The sequence below is a fragment of the Lampetra fluviatilis genome, chromosome 21 (assembly GCF_964198595.1).
Source record: "Lampetra fluviatilis chromosome 21, kcLamFluv1.1, whole genome shotgun sequence".
Classification (NCBI taxonomy): domain Eukaryota; kingdom Metazoa; phylum Chordata; class Hyperoartia; order Petromyzontiformes; family Petromyzontidae; genus Lampetra; species Lampetra fluviatilis.
Genome location: NC_136295.1, coordinates 1,239,705 through 1,258,507, shown reverse-complemented (window position 1 = coordinate 1,258,507; position 18,803 = coordinate 1,239,705). Strand labels below are relative to the sequence as shown.

The following is an 18,803-nucleotide window of genomic DNA, read 5'->3' as shown; positions in this document are numbered from 1 at the left end:
CCACCGGCACTGCCACCATACTGCCACCATACTGCCAGACTCTCGACACAACAATTCGCTAGCCGCGAGGGGCCTCACGCCGAGCGTTACCTTGCGGCGTGCCATCCCCGTGGGGCGGCGCGTTGGCCTGCAGGTGGGCGTGCACTGCCCGCTCCACGAGCTGCACGACGTCCCGAGCGAGGAAGCCGCCGGTGAGCTTGGCGACCTCTTGCAGCTCTGCGCCACTCAGTCCCCGCGCAGAGACGCTCGACTTGTTGCGAATGACAGCCGCCAGTAGCTCTTGGCCGTCCTCCTACAGAGGCAGCCACACTCACCGACTCAGTCAAACACTCAGTCACCCACCGACTCACCCACTCACTCATCTACCCACTCACTCATCTACCCACTCACTCATCTACCCACTCACTCATCTACCCACTCAGTCACTCACCCGCTCACCCACCCAATCACTCACACACTCGCTCAAACACCCAGCCACTCACTCGCTCAGCCACCCACTCATTCACTCACCCACTCACTCACTCAATCAACAATAAAAACCGCCATTCGCCACTAAGTGGCGGTGATGTCACCACGACGCTTGTGCCAGACTATGTGCACCTTGAGGCCACGTGAAGTGTCGAACGCCTGCTGGCAGGAGGTCACGGGGCAAACCCAGGTGCCACAGGTCGACTGACCGAGATGACTGGCTGATGCACCACATGTGCCCCCTACTGTGCCAACTTGCTGTGCTTTAGCCACCCGACGCTCCGCTCGTTGTTGTGAACGTCGCTCCTCCGCCCTCCATTGTTGTAGGAGGGCGACTGCCTCCAACTGCCCAGCAGCGTCTTTCACAAGCCTCCTCCACAGGGGCCGATCTTAACACCGCTGGTACCAGTCCTCGGCAAGTCTACTCAGCTCCACATCCTCCTGTACCACATCACTCCATTTCTTCTCTAGCCCGTGCCGCACCCGTTTTGACCCCTCTATCTGGCCGAACAAAAGCTGTTTAGGCATGCGGTGACTGGGCATGCGGGCTACATGACCCAGCCAACGCAGCCTTGCGTGCCGGAGAAGCTCACCGATGGGACTTTGCCCAGATCTTTCAAGGATTTGTGAGCTCCTCACACAATCCAGCCTGGTTAAACCCAAGATGTTTCAAATCGGCGAAGATGCTCCATTAGAGGGGGTCCACGTTTCGCAAGCGTAGAGAAGGGAAGGAATGAACGTGGCCTAGAAGACTTGAAGCTTCATGCGAAGCGACAGACCAGGTAGCTTCCACACAGCATTACGCAACCGATGATAAGATAATGCCGCGCGGCTGATTCTGAGCGAGACCTCTGCTGTCAAACTGGAGCGTACTCATCGTGAGGAGGTCATGAGCACACTGCCCAGGTATTGGAAACTCTCCACTCTCTCCACAACTGCCCCATCACCGATTGGGAGTTGTGGGGGTGGGTTGCCCGATGGTACAAAATACCCAGGCAGGTGCTTAGTTTTGGTGGGGCTGATGGTAAGGCCCCACCTCTTAGTGGCACGCTCCAGTTTCAGCAGCAGTGCCTCCAACTCCTCCTCTGAGTGAGCGGCAATTACCAGATCATCGGCATACATAATGTTGTTGACCAATAGGGAGCCATCCCTTGACCGCACCCGGGCATCGATCAGCCTCCCCTTGTATCTGTACCAGATGGAAATTCCTCTGGTACAGCCATCAAAGGCTTCACGAACTATGTGGTCGAAAAAGATGTTAAGTAATGTGGGAGCCAGAGGACATCCCTGTCGCACCCAAAGGTGAACAAGGAATGGCTCCGACTCCTGGTCACGTAGTTTTACCCGGGCCCGCTCACCATCATGAAGGTCCTTAATGATTGTGAGCAGATGGTCAGGGACTCCAAAAGCACAAAGAATAACCCAGAGCCCAGGCCTACTGATGGTATCATCGGCCTTGACCAGGTCAATAAAGCAGAGATGTAGGTCTTGTTGGAATTCCCTACACCACTGCTGTAGCAAACAGGCAGAAAATATGACATCTGTGCAGGACCGCTCTTTCTTGAAACCACATTGAGGCTCCGCAAGCCTCTCCTTAGCGTGCCTGGCAAGGCAATGTTGAATAATCCTTTACACGACCTTTCCTGGCACACTGAAAAGTGAGATTCCCCTGTAGTTGTTACAGTCTGTGTGGTCCCCCTTCTTAAAGAGGGGGACCACAAGGGCATCCTTCCAATCCTGCGGAACCCGTCCAGTGGTCCAGACTGTTGTTATGATGTCATGTAGGGCAGTCTGTGCACAAACGCCACCCTCCCTCAGCATTTCGCTTGGGAGATCATCTCTGCCCGGTGCCTTTCCTGGTCTCAGACTCTGGATATCCTTTAATACTTCCTCAACAGATGGCACCTCAGCCAGCCACTCACAGGCGGTGACATCTTCTTCCAATACTTGAGGCACCGCAGCCTCAGCAGGGTCATCCCCACTTTGTCCCATTATGTTTTCCATGTCGAGGGATTTCCCCTCCCCCAGGACTTCACAGAAATGCTCAGCAAATCTGCAAACCTGTTCCTGGGGGTCGGAGATTGAATCACCGTTTTTTCCCATAATGATGGTAATAGGTGTGGCGCTGCAGGTTACTTTCTTGATTGAGTTAAATAGGGATTTGTGATCGTGGGCCATTGAGGCAGACTCCATCTCCTCAGCTAACCACGACCACCACCCATCCTTGCAGTGCCTCACGGCTCTCCGAACCTCCGAGCGAAGGCTGCAGTAAGCCTCCTCATTCTCTGACGTGGGATGCTGTAAACGATTAGAGTGGGCCTGTCGCTTTTTCTCAGCCATCCTGCATACCTCTGTCAGCCAGGGTCTCTGAGGAGGTCTGGACCGCGTACCCAAAGCAGCCATTGCAGCTGCCTGAGTCACAGTCCTAAATCTCGCCCATTTACCCTCGACATCTGGAGGAATGGGGGACGATGCTAACCCCAGCCGCAAGTGATGATGAAATTCTCGCTTGCAACTTTCATCAGCTAGCTGAGACCAGGCCACCTTAGGTTGGAATAGGGTCCTGGATGTACACCCACCACCAGAGTGGAAGAATGGCAGGCGCATCTTACAGATGACAAGCCGATGGTCAGAGGGCAGATCAGCTCCATGGTAGGTCCTGGTATCAAGGACATGGGCCCGCATCCGCTGTTCCATCACTATGTAGTCCAGCAGATGTTCTTGCTTGGACCCGGCATGCAATCATGATGTTGTGTGGATGCGCCGATGCCGGAACAGCGTGTTGGTAATTACAAGCCCATGAGCTGCACAAAAATCTAGCAGCCTCCTACCGTTGTTATTGAGCTGATCTGGCCCATGCCTTCCAATCACTCCAGACCAGGTGCCAGCATCATGACCAACTCGGGCATTGAAGTCACCCAACAAGATGACTCTATCCCTAGGGGCCATTTTAGCTAGCACCTGTGACAGGAGGTAATAGAAGGCATCTGACCCATTGGCCTTGCCTGCATCCCTCCACGGATGTTCGTCTTCGGTGGGGGCATAAGTAACCACGACCACCACTCCTCGCCTCCGGTTGATGGGAAGGCGAGCCCAAAGTAGCCTGGGGCGTACAGCTTCCCACATCCTCACCGCCACGCTCCCACACCCCCTTCATTCTTTTGTTCAGAAGAAGAGCCACTCCTTGTTGTTTGGTAGTCTCCTGCCCCGAGTAGAGGACTGTCCACCCCTCATGGTGGCAGGAGCCAGAGCCGCTCCACCGGACCGCCTGAATGCCAGAGAGATCCAGGCGGTACCGGTCCAGCTCCCGACAGAGGAGTGGCAGCCTCTCCTCCGCAGTGAGCGTTCGAACATCCCACTCACACACCCACTCACTCACCCATCCACCCACTAACTCACCCACTCACTCACTCATATACTGACCCACTCACGAACCCATTCATTTACTCACTCATCCACTCACATACCCATCCATCCACTAACTCACCTACTCACGCACTCCCCTACTCACCCACTTACTAAATTACTCACACACCCACCCACTGACTCACAGACTTACTCACCCATTCACCAACTCACTCACCCACCCACCCACCTGCTAAATCACTCGGTCCCTCACACACCCACTTATAGACCCACCTAGTCGCATGTGAAAATGTCAACTCCATAAGTAAAACAAATAATAAAAAAGTGTTATACAAGACAATATAATTCGGGTGAATAGATCACACCAAGTCGTTGGTCTAAGTGCTCCACGATGGTAGAGAAGTGAGCTTTCAGAAGGCACTGTTGTCATTTGTCACAATTATCAAATGTGCCCTTCTGATGAACGCTCACCCCCCCGGGTCACCCTTGAATACAAAAAACACATTAACTCAATGAGCCCTGCCCCGGCGGAGGGTGAACAAAAATAAACTCAACCAAACTACACAACGCCAAGAGTGGAATGGCTGCTCTCGCACTAAAGCAGGAGATAAGAAAAATCTAAACCACTCAGAGCCTCTTGTCTATTCGTCGTTGCAGCGAGTAGATAACTACGTTAGTACAGCGGGAAGGTGGGGAGGGAATGTGGAGTTTGCTCAGGTCTCGGAGCCACGAGCCATGCTCACCTGCAGCACGCCTTCCGTGGCATCCCCATGTCATTCCCGTGGCATTCAACTATTTTCAACTTCTTTTACCAGGTAAGGCCCACTGAGCTATATAGCTCTTTTACAGAAGTGACCTGGCCTCAAATTATAGCTCAACTAAGCGGCTTATCACGTGGAAATTTATAGTCACAGCCAAATACTCTAAACACATGTTTCTAAACGTGGAAGGCAAAACCGTAGGACCAGGAGAAAAATCCACGTGACCAAAGGGACAGAGACATTCAAACTCCGAATATACAGGTGTCAGGATCGGGATCGAACCCACGACCTCCTATGTACCAGGCGAGGTAATTAACATATCGCCACCATGGCATCCCCGTGGCATTTCCGTGACATCCCCATGGCTTCTCGGAGCCACCGCTGATATAATAAGCGCCCATGATATAAGGGGTGTCTTTACTTTCGAAATTAACTCGGGCAGCGGGTGCCAGTTGGACACCAGACGGCGGTATTCCTCCATTCTCTCACGTGACAGTGGCCATAACGATGTAGTGCAGTGGCTACCCGCGTGAGGGGGGCCACGTCGTGCCCCAGCTGGAACACGTGGAGGCCCTGAGCGGAGACGAGCGAGCGGTGCAGCGCCCCCTCCGACTCTGCGGTGCACACCAGTGCCACCATGCTCCTCTGCGACATCTCCGCGCACAACAGCTGTTTGAACACTAGTGGGGGGGGGCAGGAGGAGGGGGGGCAGGGGGAGGGGGGCGACGGAATTGATTAACAAATCAAGGGCAGCAGCGTGGCCCTGTGGTAATAACTCGTGCCTCGCTGCAAGTGGGGCCTGTGTTTGATTCCTCAAGCGGTGCCTCTCTGTGTAGAGTTTGTATGTTCTTCCATGATTCTGCAGTGTTGTGAGAGCGTGCGGTGTGTGTAGCAATAGTGTAGTGGCTAGCGCGCTGCGCTACGAACCCGGCGACCCGAGTTCGATTCCCGCGCATGGCCAACACTAGTGATGATTATGTGAACTGGTCCTGGGGCTCCCTAGGTCGACTCAGCCTCTAATGAGTATCTGGTGCGGTGTTTAAACATCGCCCCTGGGGAGACAAAGAGGGCCAGTTGTGATGCTGGCCACCCACCCCTTCGTGTGCCATTCTGGCCTTCATAGGTGCTCACAAGCAGCACTTGCTTCAAAAGTCTGTTGAGGCAAGTGCTGTCTTTGCATCTGCCAGTCAAATCAGTCAGTCAAGCTATAACACCTGGGTCTGTCCTGTAACCTCCCTGTCAGCGAGCCTTCAAAACTTCATGTGGACTGAAAGTGCATAAGCACTGGTGACTTCGTGGCAAATGGAGGCTGATGTTGTTTTTGTGTGTGAGAGTGTGTGAGGGGAGTGGTGGTGCAGTGGTTAGCGCATCCAGCAAATATCTGAACCGGTTATGGGCCTCCCCTAGGTCGATTCAGCCTTCAACGAGTACCTGATGCGGTATGTAAAAACATCAGCAGCAGGAAGACAATGGTGGCCGGGTGTGGTATTGACCAACCCTCGTGTGCTGTGCTGGCCTTAATAGACGTTCGCTAACAACACTTGCCCCATTGCCCCAACAATCCATAAACAGGCGACACGGGGGGGATCTTTGTCTTTGCGGGAGAGTGCATGGAGGCTGTACGTTCTTCCCCCGCGGGTTCTCTACTTTCCTCCCTTTAGCTAAAACCGTACAATGCCCTTGGTGTTGGCCAATAACATTAATAACAGTAATAATGATGGACACAGCTGGAAGTTGATGATCAAGGAGGTAAGCGCGCGTATCGCGTCGGCGGCCACCTACCCTCCATCAGCTGCAGGGCCTGGTTGTCCTCCGGATTGTTTTCGGGCCCGAAGTTGGAGGCTGAGCCCAGCACAAGGTGCAGGTCGTCCAGGAGCAGCAGCGACGGCTGCCTCCACACCGCCTCTCTCATCGCCGCTTCCAAAACGCCGGCGATCGTCTCCGTCGCTTTCCCTGTCGTCAGGAAGAGAGTTCCCGCCTCACTTCTCAGACTGAAGTAACGTCACGAAGTTAAACATCCAATGCACAATGTCCGTTATGCATCCAACTCGCTGTTTCGCACAGTTTCCTAGCTCTGAACAAGGGCCATTGCCTGAAACGTCGCTTGTTATATATTTACACTCTGTTCTCCTATAACGCGTGTTGTTTTCATAACGCAAATTGGATATAACGTGATGAATGTATCAGCGAATGCTTTTTTTTTTACGCGGATGCGAATTGGATATAATGCCATTGAGTGAACGGAACTGCGTCACGCGAGTTGGAATAAGCGCTCGTACGGCTGCCTCGGCGTAGCATCGCACGAGGCATTGGGATGCTGCTGGATGCTTCTAGATGCTACCCACGCGCCTCGGTCTTTGTTCAGCCTGCGTACGCATCTCACGTGTTATCGCGGACTGTGCTTTACCCGATATTATTTATTATAACCCAATTTTTATATAATGCGGTGTTCTTTAGGAAAGCAACTACTGCTTTATTAGTAGAATAGCCTGCATATTTTCCCCACTTTTTAGGATCATGGTGTTATAGACCAAGCGTTTTTGATTTTTTCTTTCTGAAAGCACAAATAACAAAACTCGACACATTCTTCAATCTGGCCTTAAATGGGAATAAATTTTTTTTATAATATGCAACATTTCAGGCCTTTATTCATAGCACGTAAATGATGTGCAATTATGAAGAGCCATTGGCAGTGTTATTGACGACTGTGTTGAGTTTGTATTTGTGCTTGTGCACCACTGCCAACACAGTATCAGCGAACAACAATGTGTTTCCCTTGCAACATGTCAACTATGAACGCGACTCATTCCGCTTGGGCCGAGCCAGTTTATGGAGTCACACTTCTACCATCTGTGTAAAGGGTTCTTTTCTAACTTGATTTTAAGCTTTCGTGACTGCAGGAATTACTCTTTGGTTCTTTCGGTAAAGTCACGTAGAAAGAAAATAAATTAAATAATAGAATACGACGTTTCGATTGCAACACAAGCAACCGTCATCAGGTGTGAATGCAAACTCGGAGAGAGACACATATATAGAGAGACACATACACAGAGAGAGAGAGAGACACAGAGAGACACAGACATGGAAAGAGACAACCACACAGAGAGAGAGACACACATAGAGACACAGAGAGACACAACGCAGAGAGAGGCACACACAAAGACACACAGAGAAACAACGCCTGTGTGATGAGGTATTATATAGGGAGAGAGGGGGAGGCAGAAAAATTAGCATGTCAATGAGAGCGGCAGGGGGAGAGAAATTGGAAGCTTGAGAAAACAAACCTAGTAAACTTAGAAATGTAATGCAATTCAACACAGAGTCGGCTAACACAACAGTTAACACTTTACCTGGCTGATTACGTGCGTGTGTGTCTCTCTGTGTGTCTCTCTCACTCTCTGTGTCTCTCTCTCTGTGAAGGTGTCTCTCTCTCTCTCTGTGTCTGTGTCTCTCTCCGAGCTTGCATTCACACCTGATGAGGGTTGCTTGTGTTGCAATCGAAACGTCGTATTCTATAATTAATTTTATTTTATTTCGACGTGACTTTACCGAAAAAACCAAAGAGTAGAATTATTTTATTTATTTTATTTATACATTTTAAATCAAAGGAACTAAATAAAAACACCAATCATTTCAGGCTAACCATTTTGAAAGTCTGTAATTCTTTTTTATTAAGCGTAACCAGCGGCCGGAAAGTTGTGAATATACAAGTGAGAAACCTATTTGTCCTTTATGTACGTATGTTGAACTTCTCTCGCACCAGATGTAGCCAACCGTGCTCATTGGAGGTGCAGGGGCGAGGGAAGGACAACAAACTAAACGTAAAAAAGCATTCCTGTAGCACAAGTTCACTTTCCTTTTCCCCTCTGTAGATCCGTCATAGTATAGGAACAGAAACTGTTCTGAAAAGTGCCGGTGTTTGTGTTTAGCGGAGCCGTCCCTCGGGTTCAGCGAATTGGGGCAACTGGCCAGGGTCCCATGCTTTGGGGGGCCCCCCGCGCTTCAACGTCTTGGTTTCAGACGTAGTAATACTTCCGGTTTAGTTTGAAGGCTTCAGCAGGGGGGCCCACAAGGTGGGATTTGACTCGGGCCCCGCACTGCCACCCCATTATGGACGGCCCTGATGATGATTAGTGTTATGAGAAGAGCCGGCGTGGCATAGCGTCGTGCACTGGCGTATGCAGACCGCAACGCGTAACTTGCGTGAAAACAAATCTTTGTAGTCTGAGGCAATGGATGCAAGCAAGGTCTAAAGGCCTGGGGGCACAGAAAAGCTGAGAGGCATGACGATTGCGGCCCAAGTCCCTGGCCTCGTCCACCCCCCTTGGGGAGACGGCGAGCTACCCGGAGACATCGGTAGCAATGCACGGATTTTATTTATTGGTGAACGCAGTTGCTGAACACTGGCCCCCGCCCACCCGCCCGCCCACCGAGGGCCCAAAATGCCAAGCAACCAGCAACACAAAGCACCATCAAAGAATTGTATAGATAACAGCTCATATGTCTCTTGAATTGGGAAAAGTTCTAAGAGCTTGGCATAGGGAAGAGACGATGGGAGAGGATTCCCGAGCGGAGGGGGCCCGGTGTGGCTCTGGGCAGCTCTGCTCATGGGCTGTGTAGGGGCCTTGTAGTGGACAACTCAGATGACACCGAGGGACTTAGGGGCTTAAGCGTTTTTTCAGAACTACACGCAGACTAACATGTTAATTAAGTGAATGACAACACTTAAATTCGTCTCAGAAATTGCATTGCACACAATACAGGGCATTTTAGTTACATCGCTTCCGCTCACGGTGACTTTGTGAGTTGTGACAATTCACGTGAAAAACATAGTCAATATTTCAAGTTCATGCAATACGTTTTGAGGAAGAGATATTGCGGCGGGCACGAGGTCAGGAAATTAAACGTGTGTGTGCATGTGTATAACGGTGAAGAGAAAAGTCACGAGAGATGGTTTTACCTCTCAGGGACTTGCAGCTTATGATCTCCAGGTGCCCATCAAGCCTCTCTGCAGCCTGCTTGCAGATGGCCCTCGCCAGGGCTGTCTTGCCAGAGCCCTGGAAGTTTGATCGGCATTAAACATACGTGCTATGATAGGCCGTGATCACGTTTACCATGTCCACATCTCAAATACTTGTAAGCAAAAGTAACTCTGACAAAAATAATGTTTTAATCGCATCACAATGCACAGAGGGTCAATCTTGCAGTGTGGCCCAGAAGGCGGAGAGCCCCTCTTGAAACATCACCTGAAACATTACCCACGGATACTTTTGGACAAACCAAGGGTGTTGTCTCTAAACTGCTCTCCCTGCTTCAACAGCTGGTAGGTGCAGCTATCGACTGGAATCGCTGAGAAGATCGTCGCGAGTGAAAATTGGGAGAAAAAAACATAACGTGGAAATTGTCAAAAGCTTTAATGCAGTGGAGCACAGCGATAAGTCACCAAGGCTGATGAGTGTGGCCAGTCTGTTACCGCTCTACCGGTTAGAATACCCAGATGGAGACCTTGTGATGCTCTGCATTGTGTCCATCTCCAGTCTCTCAAATGATCTGGGTATGCAGTGTTACACAGAGGATCTGGAAGCGATCAACTATCTGGTGTTTGTTCACAAACTTAGGAGGCTGCAAAAAGCCATAAGAAGTCAGCCTCCACGTTGCGTTCCACGCCTCGCTCGAGTCGCTCTCCACTCCAGCAGTCCGGGCAACACTGAGAGCTTGTCCCTGGCTGGGACTCCCCAGGGGGTGGAGCTACAGCACAGAGGGGTGGAGCTACAGAGCAGGGGGTGGAGCTACAAGACAGGGGGTGGAGCCAAACAGAATCAGTGGAGACTGATACTAATGTAATGCGAGCGTAAACGGGGTTCGCTGCTGGGCTTTGGCCCAATCATACGGCCCGGGGTATTGGGGGGCGGAGCCCAGTATGGGGGGCAAATGGGAGGGCCCGTCGTTCACCTCGGGTCCAATCAGAAGCGAGGTGAACGGGGGTGGAGCCAACAGGGCGCTATGGGAAGGCTGGATCTGACGGTCCGGAAGGGGAGGAGTCAGGATCACGTGGTGAAGGGGATATAGGTGGGAGCCCGGAAGGGCTCCGGGTCAGTTTCTGGAGTGAAGAAGCTGAACCACGTTGGGTGGCCGGAGGGGATCCGCGCCATCAGCCACGTGGCTGGAGGAGCTTCGGCACACCGTCGGCCAGCGGCGTGCGGAGTGGGGGAGCGGAAGAACTGATGAGGGAGCGCGTACGGGGCGCGCGCGAGGAGACGCTGGTCTGCTGTCAGGACCAGCGGGGTGCGAGCAAGAAGCTAAATAAAAGAGCAACGGAGACCAGCAGTGTGTGACGAAGTCTTTTATTACACTAATGTAGAGATGTAGTGGGTGACATCACGTCACGCGCGCCCTCTGAGAGAGTGGCGTCGCGGGACGTGACGTCAGGCGGGCCGTGGAGGACGGTGACATCATGCCCCCAGGGGGGTATTTAAAGGGGGACCCGGGATGTAACCGGGGTTGGTCAGGGGTAGGAGTGGGGACTCGGGTAGTTGGTCCTCACACGAGGCTAGGGGAGGCTACTCCGCCCGATCGGCCGAGGTTGGGGGTAGTCCTGGGCCGGGGCAGGGTGGAGAGCCGGGTTAGCCGGGGTGTAGGGATCTGAGTACCCTGTCTCCTGGGGAGTTATTGGCTAGGGGGGTGCTGGTTCGGCGTGAGCCTTATCAACCTAGCGTAAGCCCTTATCAACCTGGCGTAAGCCCTTATCAACCTGGCGTAAGCCCTTAACAACCTGGCGTGAGCCCTTAAATAAACGTGACGTGAGCCCCTAACAGCAACCTGCCTCGGAGTCGTGAATTGCACCACAACACTAAAATAAACTATTTGTATTTTACGAGGTAAGCCCCACTGAGCTATACAGCTCTTTTCAGAAGCGACCTGGTCAGTTATGATAGATCAACGAAGTGGCTTATCATGTGGAAATATTTTGAAGCCAAATACTCTAAATGCATGTTGATGCTAAATGTAGATGGAAAAACTGGAGGACCCAGTGAAAAATTAACGTGACCACGGGGAGAACACGCAAACTCCAAATATAAAGGCATCAGAAGATCCCCGTATAGCCTGAACAGACTTTTGGGGAACGGAATGTTCGCGAGCACCTGTCAAGTCCAGCACGGCACATGAGAAAAGTCCACACAACCACGGGGAGAACACCAAACTCCAAATATACAGCAGGCGTCAGGGTCGGGATCGAACTCACGACCCCCTGTATACCAGACAAGGTATTTAACATCTCGCCACCGTGATACCTGCAGATGAATGCCAACTCCGAGCGAACACTTCGATCAGGGAAATAACTTTTTCAGCACCTCCGATTACCGTGGTTGGCTAACGTAAGCTGCGAAAGAAGTTCAACATACACACATATATACACGTACATATCATTCTTCCAGACGATTCTAACAAACACGCTCGTTACGTGAGAAACGAACGTCGGGGGGAAAACGTGGCCGGCGATTACCTTGGGGCCCGTGATGAGGAGCCCACCATTGTGAAGTCCCCACGGAGCCCCCAGGCAGCTGAAGAGGTGGCCCCACCCGAGGCTCTGCAGCACGTGTAGCTCGCCCCGTCTCCCCGCCTGCTCAACGCCGCTACGCAGCACACATGCACGCACACAACCGCACCGTAAGCGCGCATCAGAAAAAAACCAGCATGCTCGTCAATAGCACCCATGGCCCTACAATAAAACTAAACCATAAAAAAAATACTTTTTCATTTCTACCAGGTAAGGCCCACTCATCTGTATGGCTCTCTTTTCAGAAGCTTCCAGGCTGCCGTAAATGATAGTATTTGATAGGCCAAATACTCTTAAATGAACGTTTGTAAGTGTGGAGGGAAAAAAACGGAAAGACCTGGAGAAAAATCCATACAACAGGAAGAGAGAACATGCAAACTACAAATATACAGCTGGCATCGTCAGGGTCGGGATCGAACCCACAACCGCCTGTATAATAGGCAAGGTGGTTAACAGCTCTTAGCCACCGTTGCGCCCTTGGAAACGTCCACATCGGGGACGTTTGGGGCGAGGGTCCTTTTCTTCATAGCCGTAAAAAATTACCACCCCTTGGCTGGTGGGCGAAAGGAAAGACATAAATTTATCTCGTTCATTCGTAGCAATGGTGCGAAGTACGTTATAAGGAGTAGCGCAAGCGGATTCAGGAGTTGTTTGGCTTTGATAAGGCTTCGGCATTCAGAGGTGGGAGAGGGGGAAGCAATGCACCCAACAGGCGCTTGGGATGATAATGATGCCAAAGAGTGGGTTTTAAAATTAAATGTGGACCATCTAAAAAAATTACAGCCAAGCGCGAGGTTATCCTGCTTTGCACAGCAGTGGTAGGCATCGATTAAAAAAATTGCCTTCGCTTACAATGCACGCATCAAAAAGTGTGCAGGAATCAATTATTTAATCTTTTGAAAATTAGAAACGAAGGTTGCATTCAGGGTAACGGAGTGAACAAAACTGCACAAAAGAGACGAGAAAAACTACCAACAAAACAAACATGACAACATGGTGTGGATACTTGAGTCAAACAATGGTCATGAGTTACGAGGGGGTGGGTGAATTGCCACAGCCTAACGGCTACACGCCACGTGAGATACGTGGGGACATGCTAGGCCAGGAACGTCCACCCACCGCAGAGATTCAGCGATGAAATGTAAAGATTAATTTATAATTGGCAGAAAACTCCTTCATATACAGAGGACCGCAGAGCTTAGGGTGGGAAATTGGCACCAACTGATGCTAAGCTAAGATGGACATGACAAGGGATAATAATAGAGTAGAACCTCTCTCAACGAAGGTCATTGGTTCCATGAAACTGGTCATAACATTAAATGGAACACGGTTAATCAATGCATTAATTCATATTTACTGTGCCTCTACAACAGCCCGTCGTTTACAGGGGAATGGTCGGTAAGCAGACACATTGGACTCTATGGAGGCAACTACACCACTATACACTGCACATTGGGGTCTATGGAGGCCCGTCGTTAAGCGATTAGTTGTTAACAGGAGTGGTTGTTAAGAGGGGTTCTACTTTTCGATTTAAAGCTTTCGTGACTGCAGGGATTCATCTTCTTGGTTCTTTCGGTAAAGTCACATAGAAGGGAAGTAATAAAATAATAAAAATAAAACATAATAAAATAATTCTCACGACGTTTCGGCCACAACGCAAGCAGCCGTCCTCAGGTGAAGAATGAAACACCACCAAGCTTGGAGCGTATATTTAAGCTGGGTTGGAGGGGGGGAGGTGGGAAGAAGAGCGCCTAGACAAAATTATTTGCATATCAAGAGAAATTTAGCATATGGAAAATGCGTAGGAGGGGGGCGGGGGGGTTTCAAATTAATCAAAGAACTACTCAACGATGGCAGCTATACAAAAAAAAAGAGACCCCACCAACAGCCTCGTCTCTAAAACCAAGCAAATCATTTCTGATTCAACCGCATTAATTGATCAGACCAAACAGTTCTCGTTGAAACCTTCTGCAGCCAGGCCACCAAGATTATACGGCTTGCCAAAGATACATAAAGAAGATACACCTCTTCGTCCCCTTGTCTCTACTATCAACTCCCCCACCTATAAATTGGCTCGTTTTTTGTCTGAAATCCTACGGCCTTTCACTGGAAAAAACACCTCTGCGGTACTAAACTCTACTGACCTGGTATCGACAATCAAGGGGATTGCCCTATCCCCAGACGACCTGCTTGTCAGTTTTTATGTGGTTTCCTTATTCACCAAAGTTCCTGTACCTGACACCATCGCAATCATTGAAGACTTGGTTCATCAAGGACTGAATGCTGGGGTACCCCCCCTGGTGAGACATTGCTTAACCAATACATACTTCACCTGGAATGGAACTTTCTACAAGCAAACTGAAGGCACCCCAATGGGCCCCCCCCTATCTCTGGTTGTAGCCAACATCTTCATGGAGAAATTTGAGACAGACGCCATCCAGACTGCCACTCTACGCCCGACCTTATGGAAGAGGTACATAGACGACACTTTTGTCATCTGGCCACATGGCCGGCCTGCTCTAGACCAATTTCTCGACCACATCAATTCCATACACCCAGCCATCAGATTCACCATGGAAGTCGAAAAAGATGGCAAGCTACCCTTTTTGGATGTCCTAATTAAAAGGAGACCTGATGGTTCAATGAGCCACACTGTCTACAGGAAAGCCACCCATACGGATGCTTACCTAAAACCGGATTCCCAGCACCATCCATCCCAGAAGAATTCCCTCATCAAGACTCTATACCATAGAGCCCAATGCATCTCCGACCAGGAACACATTGCCAGTGAACTCAAACATGTACGTCAAGCTCTTAAGGCTAATGGTTACTCCGACTACACAATCCGCAAAGCCATCACTCCAACCATCAAGAAGGATCCTGTTGAGGAGCCTTTCAAGACCATCACCTTACCCTACATTGCTGGGGTCACAAAAAAGATCTCCAAAATCCTGATTAAACACAAGATCCAGGTCCGATTCAAAACAGTACATAAAATCCGTGATCTGGTCCCGTCTGTAAAAGATGTGGTTCCAGACATACAGTACCCTGGCGTCTACAAACTAAGTTGCTTCTGTGGTAGCAGTTACATTGGAGAAACCAAACGACATGTCTCGGACCGCATCCACACGGTAGGACAAAAACCTCAGCCGTGGCAGATCACTGTTACAACTCAGTGGGCTCACATGACATTGACTTCTCCAAGACAGAGGTTCTCTGCAAGCCATCTGGCTATCATGAGAGATTCGTTCATGAGGCGATCCACATATACAAACACAGAGACAATTTCAACCGAGAAGATGGATTCTGGCTTAGCAATCATTGGAAGGACGTAATAAACCATTTCGGATCTTAACTGATTGTGTTCACGTTTACGGTGACTTTCAGACCGCGTTCCACTCACTGGCATTGTATTCTCCGCAGGGAATGGATTCTTTGCTCCGCTGCAAGTTTCCCCCCACAACTCACCCATTGACACGACGGTCAATGGTACAGTGTATAATAACAAATAGTATAACATTTATATGCTTAATACAATGTGCAAATTAATATATAGTATCGTAATTGTATAGTAAACATATAGCAGTGTGATACACATTAGGGTGGGTAGAATAATACATAGTGTTATATTAAAATGTATAAGATATAGGGTGGTTTATAGCAATACAGTATATAATTTAATGTTGGGTTTGTCTATGGCAGTATATAGTACGGTGTAGACTCGTGTGATGTAAGAGAATAAAGTTTAGATGGAAGCATATTATATAATTTTTACGACGTCGAATTGTAATGTATTACTTACTGTTAGTAACTCAGCTTATTGTAGAGTATAGTAAGTATACTGATGATGCTATGTAGTTTATACTTTAGTTGTTTATGTAGTTTATACTTTAGTTTTCTACGTGGTTGTTTAGTAACTGCAGCTACATACTATTAACATTCCTTTCCTTTGTTAATGCTACCCCCCTTCCCCCTCCCTTTGATGCTGCTAATCCTGCATAATGCACGGGCATAATATTAATTTGAAACCCCCCCGCCCACCTCCTACGCATTTTCCATATGCTAAATTCCTCTTGATATGCAAATTATTTTGTCTAGGCGCTCTTCTTCCCACCTCCCCCCCTCCAACCCAGCTTAAATATACGCTCCAAGCTTGGTGGTGTTTCATTCTTCACCTGAGGACGGCTGCTTACGTTGTGGCCGCACCGTCGTGAGAATTATTTTATAATGTTTTATTTTTATTATTTTATTACTTCCCTTCTACGTGACTTTACCGAAAGAACTAAGAAGATAGGTTCTACTGTAATAATAAAGATACCAAAGCTAATGTGCATGCATGACGACACTTAGGTAATGTTAATTGAAATGGTTTTCACGTTTATATTCAACAAAAAATTTACCCTAAACGCTCCAGCGGAATGAAAGGGAGTTGGTGGTCTAAGTCTTCGGTTTGCTTGCAGATAACCCAGCCCTTCTCACTTGGACACAGGGTAACCTGTGAAGCACACACCAAGCGAATCATTAAACTCAGTCAGCATTCACAGTAAATAAATCCATTAAAACAGTAATTATGATCAGCCTTCATTATGCTATCGAATTGAATTACATTACAGTAAAACCCTTCGAAGCTGGACTCGGGTAAGCCAGAATTCAGGATAAGCCAGACGGGATACCTGAAAATAACAAAAAACTAAATAACAAAGAACAAAACAAAAACCCTGACCCGTGGTACACCGCGCTCACACGTAAATTAAGCACCGCACGGTGAAGCCCGGCATGTTCATCATGTGTAGGGATGAGACGGCGCTTGTCAACACGAGGATATTGTCGATGCTATTCCTGGCCATTTTAAAAATTACAAAAAACTCAAAACATTGCATCAATAGCAAATAGGCAACTGTTCCCCCAGATACCCCTCGAACTTACAGACATGCCCTTCTGGGACTGCCCTGATATTAAACAAGTTATTTTTTTCGGGACGATCGGTCGCTACTTTAATCACATTCTTCACAACACGAACATCTCGCCCTTCCCGGAAACATCCCTACTGGGGCTGAAACCTCAAGGTCTACCCAGGGAGGCAAAGATATTATTACAAATTCGGTAGACTCTCGATTATCCGCGCTAATGATGGGAGAGGGCGGCCGAGGATAATTAAAAATTGCGGATAATCCAAAGATATCCATTTTACGTGCATCTCTATGCTAAAAAACACTAATATAGGTATAAATAAGAACGAATACTAACGATTGACCGATTGAAGCGTGCTCAGAGATAACACTTTCCTGCTCCTGCGCAAAAGACTCGGCCCACTAAGTGGACAGCAGCAGAGCCATGCCAATCAACATCAATCAAACTCCACTTCACTGTTGTAAAGATATGCAACTGTACTGTAGAGGCGATCACGTGTATTTCGGATAAACTGGAACACATATTGTTTGTTTCAAGAACGTGACTTGTAGTAAACATTTCCAAGAATTACCATGTGTAACGACTCCGGACTCGAGCTATAAAGGTTTCCTGTATTGCACGTAATGTAGCTTAGGAAGACGTCGTCATGAGATAATGCCGACGTGGAGGTTGTATGACCAAGCAGACAGCGACGACATGAAGACAGCGACGATGGCCCGAGTCCCTCTCGACAGCCTCGAACTTCCCTTCTTGCCCTGCTTTTATCCTCGTGAATTCCCTCGGGGAACTTCCCCAGCCGTCTATTTTGGACACTGGAGAATTTCCCAACCAAGGATCTTGGGCTAAGGGAAATTCCATGAGTTATTCATTCATGTCAAAGCTTCAAGTGCGCAGTTAATCCGCAAATCAAATCAACCGCATGCGGATAATCAAGTCTACTGCATTTGTTGTTAAGGCAAAACGCACCATTATAGACAACTGGGAAGAGCATGCCCACCCCCTCATTACTGCAGGTATTGGTTAATAAATTGTCGAAAATAGCCACTCTAGAACATCCAAGCGCAAGAAATTAAGGGGCAGGGAGGGAAGCATATTACCAAAACTTGGAACCCTTGACGGCTTCTCCTCCAGTGGCCACTGATTTGTAAAATCGTTCATTCGGCATTCACGGCACCCCCACCCCTACCCTTCACCCCCCACCCCTCTCCCTTCCCTCTCCACCCACATGGTCCTTCCCCTAGAGGCGTTATCCGAGTCAAGGAAGTTAACACCAGGGATGTAGAGTCTATTGAAACACATAAGACGGGTTCAACATAAATAAATCCGTCGGTGATCATTGTTGTACTTATTGTGTCGATACCGGTGTTAACTCCACAACTGTGCCCTCTGTGTGCACCTTCATCGTTTGTTCAGGATACTTTGAGGGAAAAAAGGGGCCTTCTTTATAGCACACGTGCTATTATGTGTTTGTTTGTCGAGTATATCTTTTTTTTTGTCAAGGCCAGTGTGACTGACGAAAGTGCTGCGGTTTTTATTTTATTTGTGCACCACTGTCACTGCAACATCACCGTTTGAATGGTTGTTCTATAGGTTTGGGAACACCGATACGGGAGCATAGAAGCACAATCCAACACATTACGCTGCACTTCCTTCTGCCGCCCACAATGTGGGCGGCAGAAGGATGCGAATTGGATATAACGCGATTGAGGGAACGTAAATGCATCCCGCGAGTATGTATA

The 18,803-nt window shown here is 49.0% G+C and overlaps 1 protein-coding gene across 1 annotated transcript in view; it reads right to left on the bottom strand.

Annotated features, from left to right (window-relative positions):
- Window positions 1-18,803, bottom strand: part of PEX1 (peroxisomal biogenesis factor 1) — a 54,802-nt gene that overhangs the window by 18,111 nt on the left and 17,888 nt on the right. The window contains exons 9-14 of the mRNA XM_078865834.1: window positions 16,554-16,648; window positions 12,100-12,229; window positions 9,556-9,652; window positions 6,378-6,548; window positions 5,121-5,275; window positions 91-292 (exon numbers count right to left, since the gene is read on the bottom strand). Of these exons, the coding sequence (XP_078721960.1) occupies window positions 91-292; window positions 5,121-5,275; window positions 6,378-6,548; window positions 9,556-9,652; window positions 12,100-12,229; window positions 16,554-16,648 (850 nt within the window). The remainder of the gene's footprint in view (window positions 1-90; window positions 293-5,120; window positions 5,276-6,377; window positions 6,549-9,555; window positions 9,653-12,099; window positions 12,230-16,553; window positions 16,649-18,803) is intronic.